This window comes from Labrus mixtus, chromosome 22, assembly GCF_963584025.1.
Source record: "Labrus mixtus chromosome 22, fLabMix1.1, whole genome shotgun sequence".
NCBI classification, from domain to species: domain Eukaryota; kingdom Metazoa; phylum Chordata; class Actinopteri; order Labriformes; family Labridae; genus Labrus; species Labrus mixtus.
Window position 1 is genome coordinate 13374573 of NC_083633.1, and position 14267 is coordinate 13388839.

Sequence of the window (14267 nt, forward strand, 5' to 3'; positions counted from 1 at the left end):
TGTGTAAAGCAGGACAGATCATGATCAAATCGTTTGTTATTTGGAACTAACATACAACAAAAAATTCAACTTAAAAAAATAGAAATGACAAAATGCAATGATGGGAAATGTTGGTCATTATTAACCTTTGCTCCTTTGTCTCCTTGTTCACCCTTTATCCCTTGTGGTCCTGTAGGGCCGACCGGACCAATGTCCCCCTGATAACAAAAAATATTCATATATATATAAACAGCAGTAGGGCATCCACTGGAGTCTGGTTGCCAGTCTACATGATCACACAAGTTCCAAAACAAAACTCTTCAGAAACAGCCCCCGTGGACTGAGATTAAAGAGGTCCTGTTCAATGGAGCGTTCAGTCCCCCAGCAGAAGCTAATGAGAGAAAATCTTAATTGTGTTTGATAAGCAGACCCAGAGGACCGAGTCTGTGTGTGCAAGAATACCCGGAACAATTAATTAATCAAGTCTCACCAGAATAAAAAATTAAGAAAATCACTTCCCTCTAGCTCACTCTTTTCATTCCGGCTAGTTAAGATAAATATAGGCAAACAGTTTAAACATACATGTGAGGTTATGACAAAATGTACCAGTGTAATCCAGCAGCCTGAAGGTTACCATGGTAACATTGTTCTTAAATCTTTGGACTAATTGGTAAAAAGACAACAAGGGAGTAAATCTTTTTTGAATCCGAACAGCTTATCAGTCCCTAAAACTGTCGACAGGCAGCTCAGGGTGAATATAAAAACAGGAAGTCAAAATCATCGATTTTAATGTGAGGGTATAGAAATGCTTAAAGTCAAGAAAGGTGGTGTGTGGGGGGGGACTGGTTGGCCTAGTGGTTAGGTTGCACCCTATTTTCTCCTCTATCCACTGTCCTGCCCATTAAAGGCAATAAAGCCGCAAAATAATTCTAAAACAACAACAAAGGACTCTAACGTTTGCTTTTGTCTCTGTTGAAATGTCTAAAATGAAATCTGCACAAATGTGGACTTGCAAGTGCTACACACCTCTGAGATGTTAAAAATTAACCCAGGCAAACTTTATCTGGACAAATAGACCTAGAAAAAGACTTTGGTTACTTACCCTAGCACCCTTTTTTCCAGTTGGGCCAATTATCTGTTGTGAAGCAAAAAAAAAAGGCAGAGAAGGGATGAAGCATCATGTTCCTTCATTGCTTTCGTTTAAATGAGTTGAATTGTTTCCTTACGCCCTTGGCAGGATCTCCAGGGACACCTCTTGGACCCTCATCTCCTTTTAATCCCAATGGCCCCGTCAGTCCCTGGAAAAAAAAAGGAACATGACAAATATGTTTTAGACTCTATAGTTTTTATTATGCTTGATAGTTGACTCAAGGCACTCTGCCAGTGTTCCTGTCATTTTAAAATGTATTATCAGCTATACATTCTTTAACACCCTTGAACCTACATCCATGACCAGCGCTCCATTATTTCATATATACAAATAGACATTTGGGATAGAAAATTGTATCAGAAAAGAGAGGAAGAGGGTCTTCTTGACTGCATTTATTTTTGTTAGTTTCTTCCAAAAGACTAAACTTCCTCAAATAAAATAATCGCTGATATAGCATGAAATTGCCTATTTGCAAAAGATATCCGCAGAGGTTTGATCATTTGGCTCATGATTGGATGTAATCATAACCATCTACAATAGAGTCCTGATCTTGAGAGCCAAGACAAAAAATGGCATCCTCATGTGTTCATTGATTACCCTAAATGTCTGTTTGAAGACATTAGGAAACGTTTTTTAAATCGTGTTTCGTTAAACTGTTTCCAGATTGGGTCGTAAATAAACTCCTGTTATCGGCCTCATGCTTTCTACACCATCAAAGAAAAAGCTAGAAAGTAGCAGAAATTATTATGTGGGACTTGTGTTGAAACATGTTCCAGAACACAGGCAGAGCAAGTCGCTCAAATGTCTATAAACTGTATTTAATAAGTTATTTCAGCCCTTTTTGTATGAGATGTAATCCTCACTCACTGTGGGTCCTAGTGGTCCGATTGGTCCCATCTCTCCTCGTTCTCCCTAAAAAGGCAAAATGCTTTTAAACACGCACATAAAATCGATTTTACTCTTTGTTGCAGCAAGTGATGTTTAATAAGTATAGAGTGAATATATTCAGCCTATTGGAGAGAGAGAGTGGACAATGTGTGTAGGATGACCTCACCTTGTCCCCCTGCTCCCCTTTGAATCCCTTCTTTCCCTGCAGGTAAAAATAAATCACTGGTCTTTGAATCTTTTCATCCTTGATTGTTGCATCAAACTCTCATCAAACTATGCAGCGAGTAATTAATATGCATTCATGACTAAAATATGCAGAAACTCTTTGCTTGCTTTTTGAACAGGAGATAATTATTGATAACAGACCCGAGGTCCAAGGATTCCTTGGATGCCTTGCTCTCCATGATCACCCTATAGGATAAGTCAAAAAGCATTATTCCACATTCTTTTTTCTGTAATATATATATATAGAAACAAAGCAATCAAACAAATTGACAACTTTATGTTCAGATGCCATTTTAATGTCTGCTACCTTTGGGCCAACTGGTCCCATTAGGCCAAAATTTCCCTGCAAAACAAAAAGTTCAAACATTGAAGCAAAAATATCATTTTTTATTTATTTAATTATCTAGAAAAACACTAAAGAAACTAGAAACTAAAGAGTAAAAAGTGATGCACCTTCTCTCCTGGCTCTCCACGAGGACCTTGAACACCTTGAATACCAATTCCTTCTTGCCCCTGAAAAATGAATATCCATGATGCCAGATACATGTGTTTATTATACACTAGTCACTGAAGTTGTATTCTTTTGTTATTCACCGCTTTACCTTCTGTCCAATCTCTCCTGGCAATCCTGGAACCCCGTCAATACCAATGGGACCAGGCAAACCTGCAATACCCTGGAGAAGTTTGCATAATGTGTGCGTGTGAGAAACAGCAGAAACGAAGAAGACAGAGAAATATGCGTCAAAAGATGCAAAATATTTTCTAGGAGGTGACTCTGAAAAATCTTTTATTTTTGTTATGCAATGTCTTGTTGCTCATTTTTAACCATTGTATCAACCATGGTCTTACATCTCTCCCCGACTCTCCTTTGTCTCCATTCACGCCCGGCTTCCCACGTAGACCCTTTACAAAAAGAATCAAAGCCTTATCAGATCAAAATGGAGCAATGCCTTTTTCATAGTAGATCATATCTGATTCTGAGGTATTAAAAAGGCTTATTATACAAATAGAAAATAATAATAATAATAACTTTATTTAGCACCTTTCAAAAACAGAGTCACAAAGGGCTTTAAAAGGATACAAACAGAAACATCAAGAGTATACAAAACACATGACGCTGTAAATAAAAGGTTTCAGAGCATCCTTTTAAAAAAGACTGAAAAGGCCTGGAAAGTAGCACCCACTTACTTTCTCTCCCGGTTCCCCCGGATCTCCCTGAAGTGCATACAAAACAAAAAACTCTGGTTTACTGCCTTACTTAAAAAAGTCCACATTATCTAAAATTGTATACATAAAATACAAACAGATACTGATACATCATTATGCTGTTGTAGTGTTTACAGCCTATCTCTTCACTTTGAATTTTTACATCTGATCTAATTTTACCTTAACAGATATTCCCGGTGACCCTGATGGCCCTGGCTGGCCAGGTAGACCTGGAGCTCCATTGACCCCTGGTACACCTGGAGGTCCCTGTGGTCCCTGTGATACATAATCATTTCTGTGTTGTTATTCAGTTCACTATAGGCAAAACCCTAAGACAGTTTTGTTGAGGACTCACTGAAGATCCTGGCTCTCCTTTCCGTCCAGGAACATAATTTGCGTCTGCTCCAGCTATGACATATCCAGGCTCTCCCTACGAGGACACACAAGAAGCATAAGCCTGGATTCTCAACAGAGCAATTCCATTGTTTCTGTTGTTGTTGTTATTGTAACACTTCAGTCCTTTTAATTAAAGTACATCAATCTTGTCTGCAACCATGTCCTCAGCTCATATCTTGGAAAAAGCAATCGGAAATTAAATCTAAATGAAAAGCAGCGGTCAGACTTACTCTCTCTCCTCTCTGTCCTTTTGGACCAGTGAGTCCAGGAAGACCCTGGAACAAGAAAGAGAAAGGGTGATTATTAGATCAATCAATCAATCAATTAAATCAATACATTTTTATTTGTATAGCGTCAACTCATAACAAGTGTTATCTCGAGACACTTTACAAAAGAGCAGGTAAAAAGACCTTACTCATTGTTATGTTACAAAAAGCAGATAAAAGACCTTACTTATTGCTATATTACAAAGACCCGGCCTAACCATCATGAGCACTTTAGCAAAGCAGCAAAAGTTACAGTGGTAAGAAAAAACTGCCTTATTAAAAGGCAGAAATCTTCGGCCGGATCCCCGGCTCATGACGAAACAGCCTTCACAGGCCTAGACTGCCCCGGGCTTGGAAAGGGATAGGGGGAGAGATGGGATAAAATGCAGGAAGAGGGATAGGGAGCAAGGAGGTGGGGTGGGGGGGTTGTTCAGGCAAACTGTCCATCAATGATCCCGTGGGGAGGGGATGAAAACATATAGGCTATAGTGGACATGATTATCATTATTCTGATAGATCTGTAACAAATATACAGGTTTGATTTAGAGGCATGCAGGTGGAAATGAGAAATGACAAAAAAGTCTTCAAAGTTAAAGGTGAATGTAAACCATCAAGTGCTGTCAAAGTAGAAGTTGCCAATTCAAAAATATTAAATGGCTACATTCCTTTAGCTGTCTTATATTTAGCTAAAGTTTTGGGTTAGGGTTAGTTGTTGTTTACCTCTACAGTAAGAAAGCAAAGGGAACAGAGGAAACATGTAGCTTTGCTCAAGGACTACATTCAAAGACAGGACCTCACTTTTATATGAAGTGAGTAGCAGTCGGCTGACTCACTCTAATAACTCATAAAGACTTTATTCATCATCATATTTCTTACCATATCACCTGGAACGCCTGGAGTGCCCTAAACAAAAAGAACAACAAATATAATTTTCAAAGTCAGGCCTGAACAAAATAAACTATAACAAAGTCAGTATGCGGTTTTCTTTTTATGAATTGAGTTACCCGTTGGCCGGCAGAACCTGGGGGTCCAGTTCTTCCTGGTCGTCCTGGCAACCCAGGTATTCCATCTGTTCCAGAAGGTCCCTGTCGAATAAAAAACATTATGGACTGTGCAGGAAGATGAAAGAATGAACACGCGCAGTAGAGCCCGATGACACACAGGGTGGTGAGAGGGGAATATGAGGAAATAAATAAAACTGTATTTTAATATAATGGCGCTATGAAGACGGAGTAGTTGTGTTAAAATTGACTGTAAATGACTAAAGGAGTGAAAACAGTAAACAGACTGTATGGAACCTCTTATTTAAAATAATCTCCACATAATTCTTAAACTATTGTTGACTAGTAAATAATGACATACAACATAAAAAATGCAATCCTCCTCTATTCTTAAATTTGACTCTTTATGACTCCTATCTGCAAATTTCAACAGTAATCCTAAAATATTTCCATAGGCTTATTTCCATCTGTAGTCCCTTGGCAGCTTGGTATGTATACACTTTTACATAAAACCACAATGGCAAGCAAAAATCAAACAACAACATACACTGTTCATTAGTCGACAGAGACACATATACAAGCATATAAAGTGGCTGTGTGGTGTAAATTACACATTTGCCCTGGAGCCTGTGACTTCAAAGTGCTGATGTGATTGCAAATAGCAATATTGTATATGAGTTTGCATATACAGGCATACTATTGCACAAGGTTAGATACATGAATGAGTTTATGTATGCAGTCTTGCACTGGGGTTAGTTACATAGATGTATGTATGTAGGCATAATTAAAAATTGATTTTTAGACATGGCCACAGATCGAGATTGTTCTGAGTCACAGCTTCAGATGACTCTTGAAAATGCCAAAGCCGGAAAGTTCCCTGACCGAGAGTGGTAAGCTATACCATAATGTGCTCCCTTTGAATGTATACAACAAAACAGATACTAAAAGATCAAGAAGTCTGAAATAAATGATCATCAGGGATTAAGGTTACCACAACAGTGTTTCTTACCCTTTCTCCGGTCTCTCCTTTTGAAGAAGTGAAGGGGTCATACTGCCCAGGGCTTTGTCTGAATCTCTACATCAAAAACAGTGAACAGAAAAGAAAACAGTTTTATTCCAAGATTTAGATTATTAAAGAAAGAGATTATGCAATGTCATCAAAAGCATAAAGGTACTTGGGGGCAAAACAGAGAGACCAAACAAATACTGAAGTGGCACTGAAGTATTTGCTTATTATTTAACAGATTAAATAATGTAAACATGGAAATATGAGAAATACATACCAGACCTCCAAGACCAGAACCATCTCCCTGTAATAAAGAATCAAATAAGTAACACTGTTATTGCATACAGTTTTTAAAATCAATTGAATCTTTAATACACTTTAGTTAACTCACCTTTTCCCCTTTCTGGCCCTGAGATAATAAAAAACACATGATGAAGCATTAGTAACTGTATGTGTATAGCGAATGAATGATCTTGTCCAGTGGTCATTTCTACCTCATTATACACTTGGTTGCACTTTATAAAACATATAATATGATGACAACAATAATGACCATGTCAGAGGGAAAGGAGAGGGATAATTTTTACCTTGGCACACTGGGAGGTGCAGGGACCCTGAGGCTTAAGCAGCTCCTCTGGGTCTTCAGTCGGCGTGTCTAACTGAGCAGACTGAAAATAAAAACATTTCAAAAAGTTTTTAATGAATTACTGGACTCTTCAAACACATTGCAGAGCAGTAGCAGGGATGGCTGTGAAATGCAGCTAATTTCACACTTTCACAGGACTCTGACGTCAAAAAGAAGTCAATGACTGCTGGAATATTTCCACCCACTGAGTCCTTGTTAGTTAATTAAAAAGTGATTTCCTCATTATGTCCAGATGTGCTTTCATAGACCTGTTCTATACACCTTCTATATATGCATTCACATTACATTTACATTTTTTTTTGTTTAGTTTAATATTGTGACTGTGGGAGATATCTGGTTACATTTCAATCACCAGAAGCATATTTTCAGCTGCAAATTTGGCTACAACAAATACACAAATATAGAATGTTATTAGAAATTCCACTCAACTCAACAACTCTGCTCAACAGTCTAATTGAACTATAACATGTATACATGTAAAGACAAAGAAAAGGAAAATTCTGAGACGTTTTGTACTTTCTTGCCTCATCATTCAGTTTATACTCGGACAGGAGCTCCTCGCTACAGATGCTGTCGATAAATTCTCTCTCTATAGTCGGGAAGTCGTCAAAGCTCGGTGAGAAGAAGATATTTTTGTAGCTGGTGGGTGCAGCGATTTTATTCAGCTCATCAATGTCCGCGTTAGAAACTCCAACTGCGAGGACGCTGACACCTAAAGAGAAAAAAAAGAATCGGTACACAATACTACAGGCAAAACCTTCATCAATAGACATGATATTGTTTCGCTGAGTTGTGCTTATATATTTTTTTTTTTTAGCTTTTATAATACATGTGACTGACCCAGAGCACGTGCAATTCTGGATGGTGGCACCACATTATCCTGAGCTCTGCCGTCGGTAATGAGGACCAGTATGTGGGCCACATCCTGCCTCATCCCCAGAGACTCCTGGAACAGCTCCTGCAGAACGTAGCTGATGCCTTTTCCTGAGGGTAAAAAGGTACAAAGACAAATTAATTAAACTTTTGCTGATGACGCTGGTAGACGAAATTTACGCCTTTGCATGGCAATATTTCAGGCAGCAGAGTGAAAGCATGGTATGCCTTCAATCAATAAATCAAACATTGTCTTGATAGCACTTTGATAACAGAATACAGGTGACTCACAGGATTCTTATTAGTAATTAAAGTTTTCTGTAGACCAGCAAGATAGAAACCTATTAGTGGCGGTGACATCGACAGCAGGACTTGAATTACTGTTATAATCAATCTCATGAAAGACTGCAGACGAACAAAAAGAAGTGTGCACACAAGTAATACATACCAGTTCTAGTGTTGCCCCCTACGTAGCGCAGTGCTCTGATCGCCCTGAGTACAGAGTTTCTGTCTTTGAAGTCATTCAGACGGAACTCAATTCGAGGCTCATCACTGTAATGAACCACAGCTATCTGCAGAGAGAGTAACGGAGAAAATATACATCATCATCTTTCCTAAGACTGATGTGATGCATCAAAGCTTTAAATCAACATTTTAGTTTTACTCAATAATCTTGACATATGCTTCAAATATAGTGAAAACATATTTATTTTTGCATCTTAATGGACAGATGCCTCTTCTTTGACTACATAACTGTACCTAGCCAATCACAAGCCATGATGTATTATTCATTGTTTATCCTTTCTGCAAAGTTATTCTGCAATGCAACATCTTTTAATAAAGTTTAAATAACTGTAATAAATTAAGACCAAAAAGACTAAATAAAGTATACACCTCAAGCCATATAAATACCATATCAAGCAGGATTGTAATAAAAAGTATGTTTCAATAGAGGGACTAACTTGTGTGGCCTGAGAACCCATGGCAGGGAAGTAAGTTGCCACTCGAAATATGAAGTCTTTCATCTTGTTAAAGTTGTCAATCCCGATGCTAGAGGACTCATCCACTAGAAAAACGATGTCTGCTTTTGTCTTACTACAAGCTTTAAAGAAAAAGAAACAATCACTGAATACATTTCACAATTGAATTTGTTCAAGTAAGGTCACACTTTAGAAATATCTGTGTATGAATGAGCGTAAGGGACCTGGTTTTTGTGGAGCTTTAGTCTGCGCACTGACAGTGCTTAATCGAATGGAGGGGACTCCTGCCTGTTTGGCTTCAGTGACACTTGGCTGACCTGGAGGCTTCTTGGTGGTTATGGATTTGGTTGGTGGCACTGCAATGGGGTGCCGGGTGGTTCTAACGGCTGTCTGGTGGATGGTGGTGTTGTTGATGGAGGCGGTTGTGATGCGAGGGGTGACTGTGATTGGCACAGACCGGACTGTTGCCACAAGAGGATCCTGTCCCACTGAGAGGCACAGAGCCACAATGATAAGTAACTTATCACTTATAAGTTTCATGAGTGATACAAAATAACCTCAAACAAGCTAAAGGTCTTAAGTTGGGATACAAGAAAGTCGAAAAAAATAATAATCTCGATACAAATCAAGAATATGTACATCCTGTGTCTTACATATTCTCTGATACACAGTGCTGATAGGGCCCTCCATTTCTCCATACAAGGGCCTGATGGTAAATATATAAGTTCTTCCATACAGCAGATTTCTGATCTTATAGGAGCTGAAGCCAGGGCCCAGGGTCTCTGTTTTTATGTCCAGCACTGAAAAGACACACACAGGAGAAGTTATTGTTGACGTAATGTTTGAATTGATTGAGTTTTTTAAAATGGCATGACTCTGTATGGAAAACATTATAGTCTAAAACAATTCATGATTACACCAAGCACTCAAGGTCATCAAAAACTGATGTATGACAGGAATGATGTCATAAGAGACCAGGCTGTGAGAAGTTATAGATCAGTGTGAATACATATACAAATTACTACACATTATCTGGAGTTCATTTCTTTTGAGAAATGTTTATATCACGACATTATGCTTGTGTCCTTTACTTAAAAATTAATAAAATCACAACCACAACAACAAGTTATTTAATGCAACACATTGCTGCAACTTACTCATTGCAGATTGTTACTAAAATAATAACCACATCCTGACAACGTCTATCAGTCTGCTTGTTTTTAGAAACATGATTTTTTTTTTCTGAACATTTTTCTATCTTTCTACTTCTGCTTTCAAAACTGCTTATGACGCGGCTTAATATACAATGTAATATTATGCATCATGCTTCATTTCCACTTCAAACCCTAAAGGACCCAGAGAAAGAGAGATGACTATAACGTCATAATACACTGGAATCTAAAAGAGTAGAGATCGATTTTTTAAACTGGTAAGACAATGCTAATGACAGCGCTCTATGCAAACGCTTTGGGCTAACTTTGACGGAGAAAGCAGATTTTTAATGGATGACAAATTGAAGGCAAAACTTCTGGCCAGTTCAACTCTGACCTGATATGTGCCTCCACGAGAGAAGGTATCCGGATACACCGGCCACACGCGTCCAGTTTAGGATAGTGCTGCTGTCTGTTGTGTTAAGAGCAGCAAAGCCACTCACTTTCGGGAGGTCCACTGCAACAGAAAAAAAACCACATTTGATTAAAGGAGAAAGAAAGTTCAAGGGTAACATGAGTCCAATGTCTGTGAAAAAGAAAAAGAGTCTTCACTTTGATTTAAAATACCTATTATGATCAATTTGTGTTAAAACAGTTATTTAAATATTGCTTATCTGTTTGGGGCATGCAGGACTCACAGGTGCGTGCAGTGACCAGGACTGGGCTTCCCTCCCTATTGCCAACCATGGAGGACACTTGGATCTTATAAGCTGAGCTCTCCCGCAGGTTCTTGATTGTGAAGGTGGTAGAAGCAGCTGATACTACCTGAGACTTCTCATCACCGCCTAGAATAGAAAATATTACATTTCAGCAGTTTAACAGTTATGTTTACGTGTATAATTAATCTGTTAAATAATTGGGTACATACAGTGTGCCTGTGTGCATGCATGTGAGCATTGGGCGTAAAGCATGAATGGTATTTGTGGTCTCTTACCTAGGAAGGGGATCCAGGAGATTTTGTACCCAGATGCCCCTGGTGTTTTCCTCCAGGTCAGGGAGAAGGAGTTAACTCCAATGTCCATAACCTTCACCTCCCTCACAGCTTGGATTGGTCCTGAGTCTGAGTCAGCAGCTGTAAAATAACAAAACATAACCACGTAAGCTGTATGGAAATTGTACACCATATAAAAATCTCATGAAACCTAAATTACTGGATGACCTAGCAAGACTTTTTATATGCACTGTATCATTTGCCAGTGTGTTAAACTTGACTCAAGGGGCTTTAACTTTGAAGGTGACGGTGATGAAAAGAAAGCAGCTCTGCTCACCCGGAGTGACAATGACAGTAACTGTGGTTAAAAATAAGAAGTCCAAAGTACATTATATGTCAGTCAAGCAAAGACAGAACACGGTTGATGCGGCACGTCCTGAAGACCTTCCAGACATCTCTTCAGTTCTGTACCTGTGAGCTGGGATAAGGATATTTCAGGACCCTCTGAGTTGCCGTACACTGCACAGATAGTGATTGTGTAGGTGGACTGAGGGTTCAAGTCTCCGATGCGATGGAATAAGACACTGCGGTCCAGGTAACTGGACTGAGGGCTGCTGTCACCTGCGCACAAAAAAAGTACAAATGCACAGATATATAAAACAGTTTTACAAACAGTGTATAGTTATGTTTAATAACTTAACATTATTTCTAAAAGCTTTTCTTGACACATACTTCATATAAAGGCTTTAACAAGGTTTTCTTAAACAGTGAGGTACTTTAATCCCAATATTGTGGTAAAGCAGAAGGGGTAAAAAAACGTGTTAATATATCACCTGTGTTCCAAGTGAGTTTGTACTCAGTTGCTCCAACAATAGGACTCCACTCCACATCAATGGAGTTACTGGTGTAGGATGTCACCTTGAAGTTTGACACATAGCCCAAAGGAGCTAAAAGAGAGGAAGAGGCATCTCACAAAACTAGTTTTTCTTGGTTATACATTGTCCAGTACATGTTTTTATTTAATCTCTAATATGCATCAGAAAGGGTTAGGCTTCGGTTCTCAGGAGGCAAGACATGATGGAAAAAGGAAAAACGACGACAAAGCAATCGAGTCCAACACCATGATGACACTACGGTAATGTATGAACAACATCACTCTGTCCGCTTGTAATTTTACAAGGGGGCCTGCGGGAAGAATTCCAGTTAAAGTCGGGGTGAAATAAGTGTCCGTTTGTGTTCACACATGCAGCTCACCTCGACAATTTCTGGGAACTTTCAGGATTTTTATGCATGTGTGAAAAGAACAAGAGAAAACGATTTGCCAGACCTGATGTAATGCATCGTTGAAACTAAAGAGGGCAGTAGAATTTTTTTTTTTTTAGCCTGTAATGAAGTTACACTGCTAAGGTTCTCTCATTACTATTAATCTTAATATGTGTATACATACATACACACATGATGTATGTACATACATGATTCAACACAAAAAGAACAGGTTATTTAAAAACAAAACCTAAACCCAAGAGGTTTTTCAGGTGTTTGAATACTGGTACTTACACGTTTTGAATGTAGCACTGATACCAGGCCCCACCACAGGTCCAAACAGCACATACAGAGTCAGGACATACTCAGTATCATGTGCTACATTCTTCAGGTGATACTCTATGGTGCTGCCATTAAGAGCCAACTGCCTAGGCCGGTCCCGACCAACAAACTCTGAAAAAATAAATAAATATATATATAGATAGATATATTCACAGTACAGTCACATCGCTCTTTCTTTCAGTGTATTATTCCTCAGTGTCCTGGTATTCCAAGTCAACTCTGGCACAGCATCAGAGTATCCAACTCTGGAAACAACATTTGGATTTTGGATTTGGAAGTGAGTCACCATGCGTCCTGTCACATCCTTGTTCATTGTAAAAGCAGAGGAATTTCAAAGGCTTCTGTCAGAGTGAGTTTGTCAAGCCAGAAAAACATGGACACGCATGCATATAAAATGCTCTGTACCCAGAACTAGCTCTAAAAGCACATTATCAGCATGTTTGTTGATTTTTTAAGTAGTTTCGACATTTATTTTCACAAGAGTGTGCAAAAGTCATCCATAAGTTCTCTATACCGCAGTTTCCCTTTCGGGGTCGCACGCTGGAGCTGATCATGGCTGTCATTGGGCGAGAGGCGGTTTACACCCTGGACTGTTCACCATTCAATTAAAGGGCTGATATATAGAGTCAGACAACCAGCCACACTCACATACACACCTACGCGCAATTTTAGAGTCATCAATTAACCTAACGAGCATGTCTTTGGACTGTGGGCGGAAGCGGAGTACCCGGAGAGAACCCACGCATACATGGGGAGAACATGCTCCACACAGAGACTCATGTCCAACGGTGATATGAACCAGGAACATTCTCGCTGTGAGGCAACAAATCTAACCACTGCACCACCGTTCAGCCCTGTTTAAAAGTTATGGTGTGTATCTCTATAAGAACCAGATCTTTCCATTGACAGGACAGGACTGACTTTAAGATAGAACACTGGGGGTCCACAAAGAGAGCCATGGCAGTCACCTGGAGTTGGTCCCCAGGCCAATCTGTATCCTGTGGCTCCGGGTACGCTGTTCCATGAAATGACGGCAGCACTTGTGCTCACAGCAGACACCTTCAAAGTTTGTACTGCACTGCTTTCCACTGACAGAGAGAGAGAGAGAGAGAGAGAGAGAGAGAGAGAGAGAGAGAGAGAGAGAGAGTTTAATATCTGGTCTCTGATGCTTATTCCTGTATTTTGAACTTCTGAGCAAGCATTCTTGTTACATGTCTTGACTGTGGTGGTGATGACTGGCCCCTCTGTGTCTCCAAAGATGGGGTTGATGGTGATGGTGTACTCAGAGCCAGGGTTTAGGCCCTGGATCATGTAAAAGTTAAAGTTGTCATCAAGGTTTATGTTCTCTATGTGGCCTTCTGAAAGAAACATGTGAAGAAATATTTGGATGCCACAAAGTATTTTTGGATGATAGGGTATAATCTGACAGTAAGATCAAACATGTTGGCTTTACTTCATAAAAAAAGGTATGTCCTTTTTTTTGGCTAAGTCTTCGTTTAAAATTGAAATTGAAAATCAGTACCTGGGGCTGCCCATGTCAGACGGTATCCTGTGGCACCCTTCACTGAAGCCCACCTCCCCTGGACAGTGTCTGTGGTGGCGTTTTGGACCAGGAAGTGCTTAACTGGTACAAGCTTTACTGAGGAAAACACCCATATATATTTGCTTTAATTTTATTTATCAACAAAATCAAAATGAGCAAGAGTGAGGATATTTAATCAGATTTTTCAAATGCAAAATTATTATATGAAGCATTTTAATGAAAAACAACCAGTTAATATAAACACATCTTAATCAAAAAACAAGCTTTGACGTGATAAATCTCCAGCATAGCATGAAATGGAGATAAATGAGAGTATGCAACAGACCTAATGGTGGTATTTTTGGGACAATATCACCCCACT

General features: G+C 39.2%; 1 protein-coding gene across 4 annotated transcripts in view; it reads right to left on the minus strand.

Annotated features, from left to right (window-relative positions):
* The window catches only part of col7a1l (collagen type VII alpha 1-like), a 54276-nt gene that overhangs the window by 25225 nt on the left and 14784 nt on the right, over positions 1–14267 (minus strand). For all 4 annotated transcript variants that reach the window (XM_061029470.1, XM_061029467.1, XM_061029469.1 and 1 more), the window contains exons 11-45: positions 13886–14002; positions 13575–13721; positions 13332–13451; positions 12316–12474; positions 11592–11705; positions 11230–11379; positions 10762–10899; positions 10466–10612; positions 10165–10284; positions 9270–9416; positions 8841–9104; positions 8599–8738; positions 8085–8208; positions 7604–7747; positions 7288–7475; positions 6705–6785; positions 6509–6526; positions 6395–6421; positions 6121–6186; positions 5115–5195; positions 4987–5013; positions 4075–4119; positions 3804–3878; positions 3629–3724; positions 3431–3457; positions 3092–3145; positions 2845–2916; positions 2696–2755; positions 2550–2585; positions 2384–2428; positions 2184–2219; positions 1997–2041; positions 1206–1277; positions 1082–1114; positions 126–197 (exon numbers count right to left, since the gene is read on the minus strand). In XM_061029470.1, the coding sequence (XP_060885453.1) occupies positions 126–197; positions 1082–1114; positions 1206–1277; positions 1997–2041; positions 2184–2219; positions 2384–2428; positions 2550–2585; positions 2696–2755; positions 2845–2916; positions 3092–3145; positions 3431–3457; positions 3629–3724; positions 3804–3878; positions 4075–4119; positions 4987–5013; positions 5115–5195; positions 6121–6186; positions 6395–6421; positions 6509–6526; positions 6705–6785; positions 7288–7475; positions 7604–7747; positions 8085–8208; positions 8599–8738; positions 8841–9104; positions 9270–9416; positions 10165–10284; positions 10466–10612; positions 10762–10899; positions 11230–11379; positions 11592–11705; positions 12316–12474; positions 13332–13451; positions 13575–13721; positions 13886–14002 (3287 nt within the window). The remainder of the gene's footprint in view (positions 1–125; positions 198–1081; positions 1115–1205; positions 1278–1996; positions 2042–2183; positions 2220–2383; positions 2429–2549; positions 2586–2695; positions 2756–2844; positions 2917–3091; positions 3146–3430; positions 3458–3628; positions 3725–3803; positions 3879–4074; positions 4120–4986; positions 5014–5114; positions 5196–6120; positions 6187–6394; positions 6422–6508; positions 6527–6704; positions 6786–7287; positions 7476–7603; positions 7748–8084; positions 8209–8598; positions 8739–8840; positions 9105–9269; positions 9417–10164; positions 10285–10465; positions 10613–10761; positions 10900–11229; positions 11380–11591; positions 11706–12315; positions 12475–13331; positions 13452–13574; positions 13722–13885; positions 14003–14267) is intronic.